General features: G+C 44.9%; 1 protein-coding gene across 6 annotated transcripts in view; it reads right to left on the reverse strand.

The window, feature by feature from the left end:
* SH3KBP1 (SH3-domain kinase binding protein 1) overlaps window positions 1-21718 on the reverse strand; it is a 287724-nt gene that overhangs the window by 126640 nt on the left and 139366 nt on the right. For all 6 annotated transcript variants that reach the window (XM_012730359.1, XM_012730361.1, XM_012730360.1 and 3 more), the window contains one exon: window positions 9193-9296. In XM_012730359.1, the coding sequence (XP_012585813.1) occupies window positions 9193-9296 (104 nt within the window). The remainder of the gene's footprint in view (window positions 1-9192; window positions 9297-21718) is intronic.

Consider the following 21718-nt stretch of genomic DNA (forward strand, 5'->3'; position numbering starts at 1 on the left):
TTCTGCAGGAAGAGAGCAACATCCAGGGCCTATATAGCCCTTGCTTAGAAACCAAGCTTGCTTATGTTTCTTTATTTAAAGGGAGACATGCATCCCTCTGTGACCAAGTGGGGATTAGGAATGTCACCAGGGCCCCAAGGAAAATAATAAAAGGGGCAGTCACCCAGTTTCTCGCCAACATATGCTCATGGCCAGTTTTCTGCAGCCCTTGTCTCCAAGCTGACAACAAACAACACACCCACCCCACTCCCTACTCCTGTGTCCCTCCGTGACCAACCTGGCCGGTTCTCAAAGCCATGGCTATGTCCCAAAAGAACCCACCTTCGCTCCAGAGACAGCGCAAGAAAGAAAGACAGGGTAAACACACCTGAACAGTTTGTGGTGTTTGGGAAATTGCCCTGTGGGTCCTACTTCCTCACAATTACCAGCACCTAAGAACCCCTGGATGTCCAGCCCTTAGCCCTGTGGGGAGTGAGGGGACACCCAGGTGCCTAGTAACACTTCTGCCTTCGCCCAATCTTAGCAAGCGTTATCTACTTCTCTAAGGCACTAAACAGGCTGCCAGTGAATGCCAAGATGCCCGGGCTGTCTGGGCCCCCCATTTTCAGAACAGTTCCTACTGATCACTGCTGAAGATCCTTTATCATTGTGTTATTTTTACGGAGGGGAGGCTGGTTTATAGCGCTTCATGCAATGAGGAGTTACAGGTGCTACCTGTCACCTCTACTGACACAAGGACCCCGGCACTGGCCTTGGGGCACAAAGACAGACAGTAACATCCACTCATGGGGAGGCGTGTAGCTTTCCCCCACCCAAAGTTCGGTCCCAAGTGTAGGAAGGATGAAGGAGGAAAGCATGAGGGGGAGAGGCACAGAGGCTGATGAAAGCAGCTTCGTTATGCCCAGAGCTGTTTTACCTTTCTTTCCGGAAAGGAAAATAGTCTAAGACCTGTTACAGAAAAGGCCCATACCTTCACGCTCCAAAGTCTCCTCACACTTTAGTTGGAAAGAATCAAATGAGAAATTCGATACCAGGCCTGCTCCTACCTATGAGAGGCAGGGCAACGTATTTTGCAATGAAAAAAAATTAACTTGAAAAACATTAAGATGGTTCTTTCCAAGTCTTAATAATTGAGGTATAAATGATATAAATACCCAGATCTTCTCTTTTTTGTTACTAGAAAGTGTTAATGTTAAAAATAAGATGTCGTATGCAAATTCAAAAATGATAGCTCCCCAGCAACTTAGTGAGAAGCAAAGGTAAAGTGCTATGGACAGCTGTCAGCTGCCGGGAGAGTGGCTGTCGTGATGCAGAAGACAGCAGAGGCAGGACGCACGCGAAGAGGCTGTGTGTCACTGTACACAGAAAAAGAGCAGAACTGTCAAGTGATATTTTATATCTAATATATAGTTTATGTAGACAAGGTGGCCGAGTGGTTAAGCAAGGGAATGCTAATACAAAATTTAACATTTACACACAAAACTGAATTAATAAATACTTTTTATCAGCATTTGCTTATAGTAATCACCTTTTTAATTATATGTTCAAGCTGATGAAAATATGGGGAATCCTAGCATTAAAAATATGAAGAAATGTCCAATTCTTAACAGTACAAGTGGGTCAGTTTAGACAACTCATGCCCCCAAGTAACCCACACAGCGACCAAACATACAGTGTTTCCATCACTCCAGAAAATTCCTTTGTGCCCCTTCCCAGTTAATCCACCTCCCAGCAGTCACTAATCTGATTTCGGTTACCTGTGATTGATTTTGCCTTGGCTAGAACTTTGTGTAAATGTGCTAAGACATACTTTTACCATTTGAATGGTGCTGAAAATATACATCTAGAAAACATCTATTAGAACTAGTGGGGAAACATTTTTGAGGGAACCGATTCCTGAAGGCATATACACCTACATTATTTTCCATTTCAGTTGCCTTAAATAACCATTCCTGTTGCTTTGGAGACATGGAGAGCTGGCTGCACTAAGTATAAACAAGTGTTATCTAGGTCTTCAGTGCCTGCGCCAGTATTTCTCAGCTCTTATGTGTTTCATTGATTTAGCTCTTCCTGGCAGGACCAGAACATTCCATACACATAGGAAATTAATTTTTATTCTCTCCCCTTTTCTTCTGAGCATAACCCCCCAAAAGAACTTTAGGATAATTAAAAGGGAAATGATTAGCATCATAATTTTCCTCATGATGGAAAGCGCTTCTGTTAAGGGCTTTCGTAGACATCCTTCAGCAACACTTGCTTATCCCATCCTTTAAAAAGGGTGCAGACTACACGTCCCCACATTCCTAAGTGACTCTGCTAAGGCCTCACTTCCATTCCAACTGGAAAATCAAGTCAGCAAGATAATAAAGTTTTTAGGATAACTGTTCTGATGAATCAAAATTCTTCAATGTGGTCCTTTCACTATTCCTGGGGGGATAATTGTATAGGGACATGTTAATCTTTAAAAAACACACATGTAAGGTGCTTTTACAAAGGGTTTTCCTCTAAAAACTCAGAGTGGATCCCCAGTTCACAGCAAGGCTGTCCAAGCCTCTTCTCCTCTCTCCTCCTGACTAGTCCAGCACCTTCCACAATGCAACTTGTGCTTGCTGAAGTCATGCAATTACTTTGCAACTTCCACTGTGCCAGTAAAATTTTACTGCCCAAGAAAGCATCTTCCTCACCTCCGCTGAGCACAGTTCACCCTCTGGGGACGCGTCCCAGACCACCTTCCCAGCCAGGGCCTGAAACTTCATGTTGTATAGCTACTGTAATTTTTCCCATATATACACAGACATGACAAAGTTTCATTTATAAATTAGGTACTGTAAGAGATTAACAGTAATAATAAAAGAATGATCATAACAATGCACTACAGTAAGTTTAGAGCATGCAGTCTTTTGCACACACATTCTTCCTTCCAAGATCAAATGATATTCTACTTTTCTTCCTCCTTGTGACGATGTGACATGACATAATGCCCACAGGAGATGAAGCGAGGAGGAATGATGTAGGCATTGTGATGTATCAGAAAGCTTCTGCATATAAATATAAATTTTCCATTTATTATTCTTGGACTGAGGTTGACGGGGTGACTGGAACCTCAGAGAGCGAAACCACGGACAAGGGAGGACCTCTGTGCCTTTGAATTGTAAGTTCCTTTCTCATTTGTCAATACCGTCATCTGTCATTCTAACAGCTTTCTGTGTCAGTTACCTCCTTAGCTGTGTGGGTCTTACTCTCCTTGACTGTCCCAAGTGTGTCGTGAAACCGAGATTCTGTGCAGTAAATCTTTGAATCTCTACAAAAACGCTTTCACTGAATTAGCGATGAAATATTTGATAAATCACATGCTATGCAAATCTATTGTAAATCTACTTATACTTGCCAGCAGGTTCCTTCATACTACTGGGGCTTTTCATGCACACTGATGAGTAATCTAATGACGCTTTATTCCCTCTCCTTAACACGCGTCCACTGCCACCTCTGTCCATTCGGGAGCCAGGGAAGTCCACCCCAAAGTTACTTGGAAAAGTGGCTGCAGAGGAGCTTGAGCTCTTTGAATTATCAAAGCCCAGGAAACAACATTTTATATTGCCATTGTCTTTTTTTTTTTTTTTGAAAAGAGATACATATCCTTTGATAGCAAGGGGGATACCTTAATGGATAAGAATTTGGGTATGCTTTGGTCACCCATGAAATTAGTCAGCTTTTAAATGAACTTGAGTTCTTATGGGCAAGTGTAAAATGAAAGGCATCTTTTTTCTTTTTCATTTTCTTTTTGTTTTTAACAAGCTACTCTTCAAATCTCTTATGCCAAAAATGAAATGAGATCTCCTCCCCATCCGCACCCACAAAGGTCGCTGACGGAGCTAAGGTTCTGGAGAATGTCAAGGGCCTAGTTAACTCTAGCTGAGAAAACCAAATTTCCCGCTACCAGGCACAGGAAGGAAAGTACGTAAGTTTCTTGAAACTGCAAGCTACCATCTTTGAAAATTCCAGGGACCGGCTCAATCAGTAACTGAAGCCCACTGTGTCCAGCCAGCTTGACTGGAGACCAATGAGAAGTACTTAAAAACTAACCACAATGAACAAATAAAGCAAGACCCTCTGAATATCCCCAGGTCACCACTAAACGAGACTAAGCTTACCCAACACAAGGAGGAAAAGCCACTCCTTCTCCAGTTTAACACACAGGAAAACAAAGAAACTCCAAAGCATCTTTCAAGAGAAAAAAAAACTCCGAAATGGATGAAGCCAGTTTCCAAACTGCAGAGGCCTTCCAAAGTCATTTCTCCTGGCAACTCTGTCCAGATGCCATCTCTATCCTTAGCATTAAAACTTCACCTACATTTATCAGTCCTCTCCATTCCAGGCAAAAACAACTCAGGTATATATTTACAACGATTTCTTTGAAAACATCTAGAGATGTTATTTTTTACTTTATTACACTTTATCTTTTCCCCAGATCCCTTACACTCCTGCTATGAGTGAAGCCATCCAGTATTTTTCATATCTTTATGGCTTATTTTACTAAGCACGATCTTTTCCAGTTCCATTCATGTTCCCACAAATGGTATGAGCTTGTCTTTTTTGATTGCTGAGTAATATTCCATTGTGTATATGTACATCTTCTTGATCTAGTCATCTATTTTTAGGCATTTGAGTTGATTTCACATCTTCCTTATTGTAAATAGGGCAGACACCTATAAACCAGAGACATTCTATGGGGCAGGAAAGGGGAACAGGATCAAAACTTGGGTGGGAAGAGCACATGGGACTATGGCGATGGCCCATGGATGAAGTGGTGGTGGGAAGTCCAGGGGGGTTACAACTGAGAGGAAAAATGTACAAAATGAAGAATGATGTAAAAAATACGTATGTGAAAAATTGTACAAAATGAAGGATGATGCAATATATATACATATATACATAATATTACATAAAATAAAGTGATCTACCGTCATGCTAAAAAAAATCTATCTGGGGCTCTAGCCTGCTGTTCCTCTCTTTGTCAGGTTCACCAAATGGTGAGAACAGAGCTGAGCTCTCTAGTCAGGGGCAGAAGCACAGTACCGTTTGTCAACTCCACTCACTTCCAGACTGTCCTGTGCTCCCCATTTCTTCCTTACATTTCACTGTAGACCCCCAGGCTGCCTGGTCCAGGCTAGCAGCCCACTCCAGGCTGTAGGATGGGGGCTGGACTGTGTCTAACCAAACCTGATGCTCTTAATGCAGGCACACGATTTGGTTAATTAGCAGAAAAATATGTAAGTGTGAAGAGAAAGACTTGGATTGAGAAGGGGAGAGAGAGGGAGGGAGAGCGATGACAAGAGAGAGAGTGAGAGAGAGAAAGAGAGAGAACAATGATTTGAATGTCTAAAAAATACCCACTGTCACATTAAATACAGAGAAGACAACTGAAAGAAATTGTGATGGGGGCTGTAAAATTTTAGATTTAGTTGCTTCACTTCTTCTATCAGTCCACTTTGAAAGAACCAATGGGAATCAAAGAAGGCATACAGATCAAAGAAGGTGGACCCCAAATCAACAAACTTATTATTTAAGAAAAGTGCCTGAGCCCCAGAATTTGTGCTGACAAATAGCAAGTGAATGCATTTTTTATACTCCAGGCTTAAATGTTAAGGTCTGTGTATCATTTTTCTAGGATTCTCTACTTGACTCCATGCTTTCTGAAAGCTACCGCTACATTCAAAATACTGCCAAGACTTTTCTGTGGGGGGGTAAAAATGCATGTGTGTCGAGCTTTACAATACTCTAGAACCAATCTGTCACTTAATCAAAAACTGTAATCTAGCCAGTATGTTATATTTTTGTTGGCCGATACACTGGTTGCTTTTATAGTGCTGCAAAGCTGTTAATATCACTTCAACATGTCCTTGCGGTTTAGGGTTCTTGTTTGTCTATAGCTTTTGTTTATTTTGCTAGACTTTTTACTTTGTTTTTTCTTTTTATTTTAGTTTGAAGACTAAGTCTTCCGTGGAACAGCAAAAAGCTACCTACTGGCATTTATACGACCTCCACCACAAGAGGAAAGGACAGTTGTTCCACAGTGCTGATGGCCCCGTATCTGCACTATTATGAGTACTGCAAGACTGGGACACTGACTTGATGATGTAACTTTTAAATCTGCATTCAAAGACAACCTTTTGTTTTATGTAAGTAGCTAAGGCCACATATTTATTTTCCTTTTTCCTAGGTGACGCCAGCCCCGCGTGAGGCGTTCCCTGAACTGGGAGTGAGTGGAAAGGAGATGGGTAACTTAGCAGGGGCAAGTTGTGTGTCATCTGGAGGAGGAAGCAGCCCTGCAGTCCTGCCTCCCCTCCGCTCCCCTCTCCCCAGTAAGCCCTGCTCAATTTCCCTACAGCCCATGGGGCAGGTAAGAAGGCGATATTCCCCAGGCCTTTAATCGTAATCTCTCTTATCTTCATTTGTATTACCCCTTAAGACATTATTACAACTGAAGGAAAAAATCATCTTCTATGACAACAATTTTCAATGTGCTCTCTTTCAGGCTCTGACCACATGCTTGTAGGGATATTTTACTTTACACAAGTCTTTCCAGCTTGTGCAATTCTGTGTTCTGATGGGCTCATTCATTTTGAAAAAAAAAAATCTTTTCATACTTCCATTTATTCATTTACTTATTCACTTAGCATTTATTAGTGTACTAGATTTTAGGCATTATTCCAGGTACCACGAATACAGACAAAAACCAGATCCCTGCTGTTGAAAAAATCTCAAGTTAGTGGAATATACTAGATAATGCAGTGCACAGTATCGGGACAGATACAGATGCAAAGGCCTCTCTGTTGGCCACCTTAATGGCTTCGCCATCTAGCTGGATAATGTAACTTCAATCACATAACTATTCCCTTTCTAAATTATTTTTCATTATCACAAGCAATGCTGCAATGTACTTGTTTCACTTTTTTTTTTCCCTGTGAACTATTATCTGTGGATAAATTCCTAGGGGTGAGAATACTGGAACTAAGGGTGTTAATTCAGATTTTTTATAGCTCTTTATGTGCCTCGTTAAAAAGCTTCATATAAGAATCATAAAGCTACACAAAGCCACTAGTTCTTCTAAGCACTGACAACAGTCTTGCACTAAGTATTTTCTTAGGATGCTCAAAAGCAGGAAAATCCTGTTATTTAATTAACAGCAGGGTGGGACATTTTCTCATGGTTAAGATTACTATTTCTCCTGTCGGGATTTGTGTTTAGGGCAACTTTATCTATCACTTGTCATTATTACAATAGTTCCCTACGATATTTTCATATGTGATATACATAGCAATGTTTCATCATAATTTATTGCAGTTTTTGTCCAGTTTACCATCCTCTTTATATAACTCACTTGCATTCATACCAAAACGTTAACTCAAAAAATAAAATTTAGCACATCTGCTTATTTCTCTCTCTGGAATTTCTTTCATGGTTTCCATCTTAAGAAATCTGCCCTTTTGCTACTAGCATACATGTTCAATTCTGTTGTCCAGTCTTCCTTTAACTAAAAAAAATTATTGAAGCAACATTGCATTGCAACATTATAAGTTTCAGGTGTTCATTGTTGAGAATAAGTATTTTACTCATTCAATTTTGAACCACTATCTCCTCTGGGCCCTTCCTGACACCAGGGATAAGAAGCAAAGAATGAAAGGCTTCTCGGTACAGGTTATCCCCAGCTGGAAATAGGCAAAAGAGCTTATCGCATGTCTTCCCAGTGCCAAGCTGGGAGCCCCACTAACTGGCTCTCAGGTACATCTACCTGTGTTTGAGAGATTATGGGATGATTCTGCCTTCACTATTTATGAAATCAGTATACAACTCCATTAGTGCTGATGTTAACTGGTCGAAACCAGAAGCAATCATATAATCCTTACCAGAGAGCAATAAAACTTTGACCAGCAGAGATGCAAGTGAATTCTCCCCTTGAATTCAATCTCAAAGATTATAGTTTTATCACCCTATAAGACACTACGTGTAGTCCTGCGTCTAACTACACAATCTTAAATATTATTTCTGTCACTCTTCCGAGTTTGCTAGCATTACGCCTTTCACAGGGCCTGCCGTTTGGCGTTAAACACAGCTTTGCTGCGTGCGCACATGCTGCTTGCCTGAGAGTCAGGAAAGCTGCTACCACATCAGCCTGGCCACTGCTACCTTCACCCATTTTACCTCATCCTTGACTTCCAGCTTCCTTTCTTGCAAACCGTGAGTTTCCCTGAGGTCATTTTGGTATTCTGGAGCACAGAGCAATCTACAATTGCATTTCTATCCACAGGAACATGTGTTGAATCAAAATGAGCCACAAGATCCCAGGTGTGGAGCCCAGGACCCCCAGGCCTGAGGGGTGGAGCCTTAGCAGCCCCTCCCAGCATGTGGTAGGACTCAGCTGGTGGAGAACCCAGGGCTGCACAGGGAGAGAGGGAACCAGGGCCTCAGTCTTTCAGTCTGGGGGTCTGGTTTCAACCCCCCCAGCTCTGCCTCTCCCATCATCTGTGAGGTTGGGATGTGCGGATGGGCCAGTGAGTAAAGCGCCTGTCACGCCTGCCACATATTAGGTCTTTTAATAATTGTCACTTCTTTTCCTTCCCTCTGAGTCCACCATATCCCCCACATGAATACTGAGTCTATCCCTTAGCGATGGGTCATGGCCAAACTGGATGCCCAGAAGAGAAGCCACTCATACTTGAAGCAGAAGGGGAAAGTCAAGGTGGCACTGGGTTGGCATCTCAGAAGTACCTAGTACAGGGTGTTACGGGACAATGCTTTTTTTTTACCTCTGAATTTTTTTAATGTAATAGTAGTTTATTTTTACATCATGCTGTGCCTTTTTCCATCTCAGCTGTCATCCCCACGGGCTTCCCATCACCAAATCACCCATGTGCCACCACCATAGTCCAGTGCACTCCACACACACACACCCCGCCCCCGTTTTTGATCCCGTTCCCCACTCCACCCCTGTAAAATGTCTCTGGTATACAGTTGTTTATTATTATTACTTTTCCCCTGGCCTAAAGGACAGTGATTTTAAGTGGCCACCCATCTGCCCCCAAATGGCCTGGGCTCACGCCCCTGGAGACCTGCCCCTCCACGAGTACACTCTGGACAGGACCAGGACAACCCAGGAGTTCAGACAGCGCCGCCACCTGCCTGCTCACTCACCTCCCCTACCACCTCTATGATGTCACCGACTTTCAGCTCAAGCTCGTCGTCATTCTGGGGCAGGTAGCTGAATGCTACCTGGCACCGGCGCCTCCGTCGCTCACCTGGATGGGAAAAGCAAAATGTTTAGACTCAGCTCTTCTCCTAAAATTAGATTTTAAAGAGAGGCTTCCTAGGCATGCAGGCAAATTAAGCTGACTTGTCTCAAATATGCTCTCTGGGACATGGCTAGAGGCACGGCAGCCCTGGTCTTTCAGAGAGAGGCAGTAAGAAAGCAGAGCAATGCTTCTTGGTCTTTTTAAAGCTGCTGTTCGGAAAGGCATGGGCATGAGACATCCATCCGTCGGTGCAGGAGGCAGAAACCCCACCCCCGAAGCGCTGGAGCAGTGTTGCCTGAAACGGTTTTCCATGGATGGGGCTTTGTATCTGCCGCTGGCGATTTTCAATGAAAGCTGGTGTGATGTAGTAGAGAAGAAAGAATGGTCTGCTTCTACTGCTAGCAAAGCAGGGGAACGTTTTCCCAAATGTGAAAAAGAAAAGATAAAGTATCTGGCCCTTTTTCTCACTAAGCATCACTCTTTCAACATGCTGGAACTCAGGCCTGATAGCAAAGGCCGATTAGATTTCAGCCTATTCTTCATGCCATTTCAAATGCCCCACAGGGGATCGACAAAGCCACTTCTGTCCTCTTCCCTCTGTCCCAGAGGACCCATTAGCAGGCTCCCTGGCTGCTCCGACAGAACCAGCCCGGCCAAGCCAAAAGTAAAGCCAGGGCCACGCCTCACGTGAGCAGAGGACACTCAAGGTCACAGTGGCGCCCAACTGGGAGGCCCTGGCCAAGAGCAAACCCAAACACAGACGCACCGCACACAGCACATCCACGCCACATTCGACGGAGGAAAGCCTGCTGCGGTGCGTGACAGACGGCAGGCGGCAGCAGGCAGGCGGCAGGCGGCAGGCGGCGGCAGCAGCGGCCCAAGCCGGGGAGCGGTGGGCAGGAGCTAAGAACTGAGACCTGCATGGCTCAGAAGTTTGTCGCCCTGAGCCCACCACCTCACATCTGTCCTCCCTGCCACCACATGGCCTAGAAAACCGAAGGCTCAATGACTTCAAGGAGACGCATTTAGAAACGTTTACGTTATTTTAGGATACTACCCACAGGGCTTCCTTTCCATTTCTCATCTTTTCCATGAGAAAGGGCGCCCCTGCAGGACTGAGGCCTCACATCCAGAGGAAGGCCGTCACGTGTGATGTGCTCACTGATCGATCTTTTTCAAAAGCCAGTGGCCTAGTTCTCTCTGCTCCACTTTTCTCTGCCTGAACCTCACTAAGGGAGAACAGAGGTAACAGAGGGATAGGGCAGAAGCACGGAGTCAGTGTCTTGCCGAATCACATCCTTGGTGCCCACTCTCCACCCCTTTGCACAGAAGCACCCGCCACCTGGCTTTCATGAGACCAAACGCAGCTTCCTCAGACCAGCTCCCCGGGTGATGATACTGTCAGCAGGTGAAGTCGGGCAACCAACAGGCCTGGTGCTCGCAGAGACAAAAGGCGTCCCCTGGCTGGGAACGGCACTCCCACACCAAGTCCTCCACCACTATTCCTGGGCTTCAGATACAACAGGAGGTGAGTGCAGCACCCTGCATCGCCAAGGAGACGCATTCTCATTCCACTTACGAACATCCAGATGCAGAGGGACCTGGGCACCCATCTCCACCCCTGCAATGCCCCTGCCCTGAGACACACCTCTTAAGCTGAAGTTCCACTATACATTTTTAAGAGCTCTATTTGCTAGATGTTATAACAAAAGCAAGCCCTGCTGCTAGAAATCCGAACCCAAAACAAGTAAACACGACAAATGTCTGAAAGCCCACACACACCACCGAGGTCACCAAATGCTTGACCAAATCGACTTATAAATAACATCTGAAGCCCTAGTGTTGGCTGAAGTCAGAAAACTTACTTTTAAATTTGGATCTTCACAAAGCCCTCTGTGAAAAGTAGCAAGCAGCCAGCCATGCGCAATGACAAAGGGGAAAAGAACCTACCAGGTTTAGGCCCTGCAACAGAATAAACCAGTTTCCCGGCATCGAACTTCTGTAAAGCTGCTTGGGATTAGAAAGAGGGACACATTTGGTAATGTCTCTGCCAAGCCAGTCAGTTCGTCTAAGATGGCTGTGAGAAGATTTTTCAACTGGTGGCATAAAGTCTGATAAAACAAACCAACAAACAAGCCCTGGAGCCGGGAGGCTCTGGGAAGTGTCCAGAGGCTGCTGGTGGCAGAGGCGCCTGATCTACCCAAGCAGGAACGGTCCTCTCCCACTGGGAGAGCCAGCGCTTCTGATACCCATCTCCCCCTCATCCTGGCAACCACATGGGTCAAGACGGAAAAGGAGCTGGAATGAACAGCCATTTCACAAGTAAGCACTATGGGCTCTGGGACTTGCCCAGGCCACCCAGTTGGTAAGTGGCCTCCTTGGCCTGCGTTCAGCGCGCTCCCTCCAGTGCTGGACGAATCATTCAGGTCACACGTCGTTCCCAACTCTCTGTTATCTGTACTTAAATGCACATGAGTAAGGTCGACGTCACAAGGTGTTCCTGCCGGGTCGCTACTGCCATACTGTATATGGCTACAAAATTGACATGCAAGAACCCGAGCCCATATGTAGGAATGCAAGTGCACACAGATGACAAGAAGGCCACCTCGGCTCCTCCAGTCGACCTCAGAACCATCTTCCACTGGTGACCAGCTTTGTTTAAGCAAACAGTAAGCACTAACATTTATTGAGCACTGACTGTATCAGACTGTTAAGCCTTTTATATGCATTGCTCCACTCAATCCTCACTTTGAACCTCTGGGTATGAACAGTGACCCTCTTTTTACAGATGAGCAGACTGATGAGGCACTCGGAGACCATGGATTTTACTAGAGGTCTCACAGTGAGAAAGCAGAGGGCCCAGGATTTCAAGCCAGGAGATACAACAGCAGACACAGCCTCCTGTGCCTGACTGTTCTTAAGACTTCTCACTGGTGTGCCTTGGGAAGGCAGAGTAGTCTCGGTGGGCTAACATGGTAAATGGTTAAAATGTGAAGCCAGGAAATGAACAACCACAAATCAGGAGCTTTTCCTTAGGGTTGCCAGGAACCGGGGCCCATATTTTAATGAAATAAAGCTGGTTGGCAGGAGAAGAAATGCAGCAGATTCATCTTCTCTAGAAGTAAAATAGAAGAAACCAAAAAGGGTGCTGTGACCCAGCCTCAGAAAGGGCACATGTCTAGATCCTAGAGCCCACCGAGCACCTACAGCGGCGACACTTCCACAAGGCCAATCCGTTCACAGACCACAAAAAGATAGTAACAAATAATGCATTGGTGGAAAAAGAAGTCTTTGGGTCAACTGAAAATGTTCAACACACACACAATCTAATCTTTCACATCCCATATCCCCTAAAACAGAATATGAGTCTAATGAGGATTTAAATAATTTGATTTTCAACAGCTCCACTAGATTAATCAAATGTATCCTAGTCACATGCCCAGTGAATGTGGCTTTAACCTAAAATTGTGTCACAAAAGAGAAGACACTGATAAAAGTCAAAGAAGAAATCCCTAATTCTCAGTTTCCAGGTTTACTTCTGGCATGCTCTCCAGACATGGTCTGTGTGAGAAGGTTGACATTTGGAGCAGACCTTTAGCACTGCACCCTTTGGGGTCGTGACCAGCATCCTGCACTGGAATCTGACCTCATGAGTGACACTATCCACGAACAACTCAACATCAACAGTCCATCAGCAACTATTATAGGCCGCAATAGGTGACACAGGGAAAACACCCTGCGGGAACAGGCATCTCCCTTTGCAGACCCCTAAACAACAGCTTGCAATCTTGCCTGCACACTGAAACCACTTGGGGGAACTTCCGGAACACTACCACAGACTTTCCAAATAGCAGTACTCGAGAAATGAGGTCTTTTTTTTAAAAATGGCTTCTTCCAGGGCTGGAGCAAAGAAAATACAAAGTGTCACTGTAACACCTGGTCGTGCCAAAATTAAGGAACTATTCAAACACCTGAGCAACAACTTCAAAAGGACCCAGGGATCAGCTTGATGGTACTTCCACTGGCCATTCTGAGATTGTAACATTACTGAGAAATGTATTCCCATAGATTTCAAAAACCAATCGAGAACCCAGACACGTTCAGCAAGTAGCCAGAGTGACAGCTAGGTAGATGGATGCACGGATAAAACTAGCTAAGTGTGGCACAAGAGGGAAAGCTCTTTTTCACACAAGAATGTCAACCCGCAAAAATATAGAAATAACGAACATACACAAGCACATTTTATAGCCATCACAGCGGAACTGATTCTGGCAGGAATCAGTGGTTGCTAACCAAGTGACAGTTTGCTGGGGATTAGAAGATTTACAGAGTCTCAAAGTATCTCCTCCCCCACCCCCGTAAATTGTTTATTCATTACAAAAGGAAAAGGGTCCACTTCAAAGGGAGAAACCTGGGGGATACAATTTTACCCAAGTGACCAAAGTTCATGTCACTAATGATGGAGCAGACTGCCATCAGGGGCCTCCTTATTCAATGCCCTGAGGCTTTACTGTCACCTACAGAACTCTCCTGCCCAACCCTTTAATCCCATTCTGACCACGAGGAGACAATTACACAAATCCAAAGTGAGCAACAGCCCACAAAAACTCACTTGGGTTTTTAAAAAGTCTTCTAAGTAAATATCACGTATTTTTAAAAGGCTAAGGAACTGTTCCGTATTTTAAGAGCAAAGAGATACCACAATTAAATACAATGGGATCATTACTAGGACCTGATGTTTGTAAAAGGTTACAAGTAACACTGTTGGTAGAACCCAACATAGACTAAGACCAGATGAGAGCACTGTATGAGTGCTTCACCCGGCGGGCCCTCCCACAGGATGGATAAATGTTCTTGCTCCAAAGCAGTTATGGGTGTCTTGTCCTGATGGTTTTAACTTGCAAACTGTTTAAGAAACAAAAGGTGGGGGGGGGGGGTTGGGGGGAGTGTAGAGAGAGTGCAAGCAAGCAAATGTGACAAAAAGTAGCACTTCATTACTCCAGGTGGGTATTCACGGTACAACTGTCACTACTATTACAAGTTCTCGTACATTTGAAATTTTCTCAACAAAAATTTTAAGATGAAAAGGAAAACTATAGATGCTTGGTCCCCACTCCTAGAACTCTGATGCCATTGGTCTGGGATGCAGCTAGGCCAAGAGACATCTAGACAGATCCATTGTCCAAAAATAAACAGGCCTTTTCTAGGACCATGCCACTGTGTCCTACATTCAGCTTGTTTTCCAAAAGAGAAAAATCAGTTATTTGACAAACTACCATTTCCAATATTAGCCTAATATGTAAGCCAGCTGAATGCTGTGTGTCCTGATTTTCACTCCACCTACCTTTAGGATGGCTGCACTAAGCAGTCTCAACTCTAGAAATGTACTCTGGAGGTAGGGCTGGGGGTAGGAAAGATGGTGGCCTCTGCTAGTGTTTACCAGCAAATGTTACAGGATGCGACAACTCCCAAGTTACTGAGTAGCATGCAGGCTTCTTAAAAGTTGTTTGTAAGTTGGAAACCTCAATTTATGCAAGGAAGCAGGTTTCCTTTATCAGGATGGGAAACTGTTAAACAAAATAAACATATTAAAGGTATGTGGAGAATCAACCACTTGACTCGGGACAAGCAATGGAGTCCCAGTGAGGGCAAAGAATGCTGAATTGCTGATCCTGTGGCCCCAACATCATCCCTCTACTGAAAAAGTTCCCACTGGTCATCTTGTTTCAATGTAATGTGACTCAGAAGAGGAAACCACAAAGGCTGGGGGTGCTCCTGGGGTGGGGGGACCTCTTTCAAAGAACCAATTTTTGGTTTTATTGATTTCTTGGATTGTTTTCCTAACTTATATTTCATTTATTTCTGATATGACTTTCATTATTTCCTGTCTTCTACTGGTGTTTGGGTTATTTTGTGGTTCTCTTTCCAGTTCTTTAAGGTGGGAGATTAGATTGTTTCTTTGAGTTGTTTCTTGTTTCTTTATGTGAGCCTGTATTGCTATATATTTTCCTCTTATAACTGCTTTTGATATGTCCCATAAGTTTTGAAGAGTTCTGTCCTCAATATCACTCTTCTCAAGGTATTTTTTAATTTCTTCCTTGATCTCCTCATTGATCCAATGGTCCTCTAGTAGTGTAGGTTTCAACCTTCACGATGTAGGTGGGTTTCTTGCCTTCTTCACATGGTTTATTTCTAGTTTGATTCCTTCATGGTGAGAGAAGATAGCTGGTATGATTTTGATCTTAGTGTATCTACTGATACTTGACTTGTGTCCCAGTATGTGGTTAATCCTTGAGAATGATCTGTGTGAATTTGAGAAAAATGTGTACTCAAGAGTTTTTTGAGGGCAGTGTTCTGTAGATGTCTGTTAAGCTCATTAGGTCTAGGTCTTTGTTAAAAGCTTTAGTGTCCTTGCTTACTTTTTGTCTTGTTGATCTGTCCACTGTTGAGTGACTAACTGAAGTCTCCAAGTACGTATATATTTTCTAATATACATTTTCATAGAAGACAACAGTTTCCTAATATATTTTGGTGCATATATGTGATGAGTATTATGTGGAGAAAAAGGAACTCTCCTACACTGCTGGTGGGAATGCAAAATGGTACAACCACTATGGAAAGCTGTTTGGAGGTTTCTCAAACCACTAAAAATGGAGCTCCCATATGACCCAGCAATCCTACTCCTAGGTAACTACCCAAAGGACGCAAAAACACTGATTCAAAAGGACACCGGCACCCCTATTTTTATTGTTGCTCTATTAACAATAGGGAAGACATGAAATCAACCCAAATGCCCAAAAAAAGATGACTGGATTAAAAAGATATGGTACATATACACACTGGAATATTACTCAGCAATCAAAAAAGATAAACTCATGCCTTTTGCAGCAACATGGATGGAGCTGGAAGGGATCATGCTGAGTGAAATAAGCCAGAAAGAAAAAATAAAAATACTAGATGCTTTCACTCATAACAGGAGTGTAAGGGATGGGGTGGCGGAAAGCAATTGTAATAAATTGAAAACAAAACAACAAACCACTATAAACCAAGGAAATTTTACGGGGGTGGATAGGGGAATGGGATCAAAATTAGTGTGGGAGGCATGCACCGGACTATGGTGATGACACTTGGGTGAAATGTGGTAGGAAGTCCACGGGGATTACAACTGAGATGAAAAAATACACAAAATGAAGAATGCTGTTTAAAAAAAACACCACCACCTCACACCACGCTTAGCACTATCTGGACTGCAGTGCAAATCGACAAATGGACAGTCTTCATTAGCAGCACAGCTTGATCCCTGAGATGAGCCTGCCTGATTGTCCCAGGGATGTGTGGAATCGACATCTTTGCACAGCAGAAAACTATCAATCCATTCACCTGCTACTTCAAAGACAAGGTTCATCTAAAAGAGGTTAGCGCTATGCCAGCATTCACTTGCTCCCAAGTCTTATCAGAATACAGGAGAAAAATAAACGACCCGGAAGGCAACCACTGATTAGTGCCTCTGAGCCATGGAGGAGAAGGGAAGGGAGCAATTTTGTTGGAGATGAAGGAAATGAACATCAAGCAGCTGTATGCTGTGTACTACAAAACCAGGGGGCTGCATGCCCCCCGTCTTGTACCCAGCCTGTGAGGTATGGGGCGCTGGTCCCATTTTTACAGACTCCACAGAAAGGCTGGAGAACTTGCCCAAGGTGCATGGGCTCAGAGTGTGGTTTGCAGCCCTCTTCGTCCACCATCCAAGCTAACACCAGGAAGACAGCTTGGGAATATGTTTCAAGGGGACTGCAGAGCCAAGGTAAGGGTGAAAACCTTATTTTATGAGAACCTGCCCAGAGGAGGTTCCTAGATGAAGCGACAAGATGTGATGAGGACAGAGATGGAGGGAGAAGTGTCAGGTACCGAGGCTGTGTGGGATGGCTTGGGGAAGGACACAGAAAAGCAGGCAGATGGCCTGGCAGAAGACGGTGAGGACACCTGACAGGCCCGGCCGAGCAGCCACACAGGCAGGCAGGGAGGGTGCTCCACAGCCCTGCGCCGCAGCTGCTGTGTGTCTTGATGCCCTCTTTGCGGCCGAGACCCCTTCTCACTTACCTTTGACTGCCAGCCCCGGGCTCAGGGCCTACTAGCTTCAACACTCGACCCTTTCTTATGGAATAAATGAATGAACGAACTAATGAACACCTATTCCAAATTCTGTGAGCCATGGTTCTGGGAACTAAAACTCTCAGAGTCAGAGGGCAGTGGAGAAGGACAGGATGGGGAGGCCAAGTGTGAAGGCCTTAACCTGGTGTTCAGCGGGGCACTTAGACCGTGTTAGCCAGTGACAAAATGGATAAGCAGGTAAATTACCTGTCCTTTGGGGGCGGGGAAGGGGCTTGCAAACGTGAACTATTTTTTGTTTATATTGAGCCACAGAAAAATTTTTATGGCCAATAACAAATAACGATACTTTGGAAATGACCAGCTAGAAAAAAACGGCTGGCTGGTTGTATTTTAAAATGTAGAATACAGAGCCCTCCCTGCTGGTGCGACCAGTTAAGGTGCAGCACTATGAAGTTGGCCACAGCCACTGCAGCACAAGTTTGACCTCCAGCCAGGGAGGTGACCACATGGCGTGGCAGACCTTTCCTGACCCGCCCGCTGCTCCCCTCAGCAGTGTACTTCGTCGATCTGCCTGGTCTGCTCCCCACTCTGTCTCTGGTGAAGCCTCTCGCCGCCCTTGCTCCTCTGGCCTGTACCCCGGTTGTGTTTGCATAAATAAATCTTTAAAAATAAAAAATGTAGAGTACAACACTAATAAGCAAACATAAAATAGAATGATATTTTAAAAGTTTATCTGTTAAGTGTTGGGAGTAAGGGAGGGAAATGAAATAAAATGAGGGGATGAAATAAAATACAGTCCCTTAAATCTAAGAAACTAGGTTTTTAAACTAGTGCCAAGGATGCCAAATTTAGCCAGTGTCACCTGCAATTGTTGCAGCCATAGGGAGGAAAGGACAAGCACCCCGCAGTCCTGCCACGCGTCACAGGTGTCCCCGGCGCCTCTGTAATACTGAACACTGCGCAACCCACTCCTCTCTGCCAGCCTCTCAAAATGTGTAATCCTCCGGCAAATTTATCCATACCTAAGAGCAGAGAAGGGCACATCTGAACAAGAAAGGATGTGTATGCGATTTTAAATTTAGTTCTCTTACAAGAGGGAAAAGATGGAGGCAGAGAGCTATGTCTAAGAACGCTCGGGTCAGCATCACCTCTCAGAGCAAATGCAGCATCCAGAAGGGGCACCGCTACAAACCACAGGGCACCAGTCCGGGAAGAACTAAGCATCCAGTAGGTAGAGCAAGCAGTAGTATGTGCACTGGCATGGGAAAGGTGGCCACGGAACACTAAGTCAAAAGACCAAATCCTGTACTAGGTATAATATGATGCCAGCACCATAAACAGTCTCTCCTTCCTCCATAAGCTAACACCGTAACAGCATGGGCTTCTCACTCCTGATCACCTACAGCTGGCACAGGGCACGCCAAGAAATGTTTACTAATAAGCGCATTCATTCATTCAACAGTCAACTAACACGTGAGGGCCTGATGCACTGACGGGAATGAGTGTCGTATGCATATGAACACGCCTGTGTAAACACAGAACACGGCAAGGAAGAGGACACCCTAAAGTAGAGGTGGGGTGTGGAAAGGGGGATGAGAGGAATGTAAAGACTTACTGAAACATGTCTATGTGTCATCTTGTTTTCACAAAGAGCACGCAAGGCGCTGTAATCGTTTTGTAAAAGCATCACAGTCACCGCCGAAAGTAGTTGTCTTCATTAAGCTCTTATCTCTCTGATCACAGGATGACATTAGCAGTAGAAGGTGGTTCCTCTTCTCCAAGTCAGTCAAGAGGACCAGGCTGAGAGCTGGCTATCACAGGCTGGGGAAGAGAGCTGGGAGCTTCCAGTGCCAACTGGCTGGGGCTGGTGCGTGAAGACAGCGGGAAGTGGGGACAGTGGGAACACCCCCACACCTGCAGCCCACACTAGTTGTTATTCTGATCAGCTGTGCTGCAGAACCCCAAGGAGCGCCACACAGCCATTGGTTACCACGCCAAGGTCATGCTCCCTGCCTGACTGCTGACCACACCCCGGGCAGCCGCCCCTCCCAGCGGGGGGAGCGCCCGTCTCTTTGCAGCACCCTCAACTCCCTCACAGGAGCACACACACTCCGTCATGGGCCTCTGCTCTGGGTTTCCCTAACAACTGCTGCTTTTGCTGGCACTGCTTTCATTCCACCGCACTTTAATCATCTCTGTCAATTTGTTTGCCTTTGGCCCTTCAGCTCTGACACCTCTCAGCTCTTTTGTGCACACTTTTTTTTTTTCAACAAAATGCAACTCATTTACCAATAGCGCATTGTTCTGTAGTGTTATAAGGATGCCATCCCACCACTAATGCCCACTCCCACTCAATCTGTGCGCCCACGTGACATCATCAAGAGGCTGGCCACATCCCTGACTAGCTCTTCCTCAGTCTGGGAACTCCAGCGTCCAGTGCTTAAAGAAGTCACTAGCAATGGCTTTAAAGTCAGTCAATTAACAAACAGCCAAAAAAGGAGTTTCTCCTGCTACCATAACATGCAGAGGGGCCATTCATTTAATAAGCCAGGTTTCTATAAAGAGTGGCTGTTTGTGGGCAATTCCCATGTAAACAGTGTCTCCTGAGAGTTCCTTGGAAGCCACATCTATCATTTTGGTGCTATAAGCATGAACCTCCAACCATAATGTCCTCCACCTCAACCTCTTATGAAAATGGTGGAGGACTGCTCAGAAGAAGAAAACAAAGCAAGCAAAGCAAGCAAACAAACAACAAAGGCAAACTGAGACTTTACAAACAAAATGGTGGGTAATTAGGTTAGAAGGCTCAAGTGTGCATTGAAGGATTTTTAGTGATAAATAAAAAGATGTTGATTTGCAATGCTGCATACCTGAAGCCTGTGCACCTGTTATAAACCAATGTTACTTCGAGCCAAAAAATGTTAATGGGGGGTCAGCTGGCCCTTGCAGGGGCACACAAGCTCGGATTTCACCCCTCGAGGGCACCACTCGCGGGCACCCCTCGCGGGCACCGCCTGGCCTCACGACATGACGCCCACAGATGACACAGCAGACCCAGCATGGCGGCCACCTCATGCAGCCCGCCTCTGGCTCCTCCCTCCGTTTCCTCATGTATGAAATTGGGACGGCGGGACGGACTTGCTCACAGGAGGCCTGTCGTCAGCCAAATCCTTCCATTTTTCCATTTGTCTTACATTCACAAGTATGTTTTTAAAAGCTTTGGCAATTATTTTTACCAATTCAACCAGTTTTCTTTTCACCAACCTTCCCAGCGCACCACCCTGGCAAGCACAGTCAGCAGGCCCCACACACCCTGGCCTCCCACCTCGGTGTAGGCTGGTCCCAGCACGCCCCTTCATTCAAGTGACTCGAGCCACAGCACCTCTCTTCTTTCCCCAAATGGCTTGGGCCTGACTCCCCCAGCATGAACCCCATCGCTATTGGGGAGGGAGTCTAGGGTGTCCAGAGAAGAAAATCTGATATATAAAGCCAGTTGCTTTTCTCTGCTTTGTCGAGGCTGATTTGGGCAAATGCCTGTAAGAACTCAACTTATTTATAGAGTTTTGTTTGATCTACTTTTAAATGCTCCATGCAGAGTCATTCAAGTGAAATGAGAGTACAGAACTACAAAGGAAAAACTGAAGGAATATTCTAAATATGTAATTTGTCGAGCATAAGCAAGAGTTGTCCCTTCAATCCAACATACACCCTTGTACATCTCTATTTCTAAAGACATTCTGCACCTTTACTGCTGACAAGTGGATCTACCGGACCCCAAACTTTTACAGTTAGGGAGAAAGGTAGGGACAAGCTGAGGGAGGAGGAAGGGAGACAGGAGGAGGGCGCAGGTGCATCTACGTGTGCATACGGAACTGCAAGGAAGGTCTAGAAAATCAAGCAGAGACCCCCATCTGGTGTCCAGCTTTCATCTGTCCTTAGGGAATTCTCAAGAGAAAATACCCACCATAAACAAATCTAGATTTGTTTTAAAGTTTCCCAGTTTTTAAAATCAGCACCCCAAATGGAGTGGGGAATGGGATCAAAAACGGCGGGGGGGGAGGGAGGGAAATGCACGGGATTATGGTGATGGCACACGGGTGACTCGGTGATGGGAAACCCGTGGGGATGACCATTGAGATAGGGAAAAAAATGTACAAAATGATGTAAAAATAAGCTGTTATAAAAAAAAAAAAGAGAGAGCAAATCCATCTTTACCTGACTTCCGCGATCTCTACAGGATATTAACTCCTTTCAAGTAAAACATTGTAAAATTTAAGAATGTTGAGGAAAACTCATTCTGTAGTCGCCGCGCTGGGCCG

The sequence above is a fragment of the Condylura cristata genome, unplaced genomic scaffold (assembly GCF_000260355.1).
Source record: "Condylura cristata isolate star-nosed mole 26May11 unplaced genomic scaffold, ConCri1.0 scaffold00027, whole genome shotgun sequence".
NCBI lineage: Eukaryota > Metazoa > Chordata > Mammalia > Eulipotyphla > Talpidae > Condylura > Condylura cristata.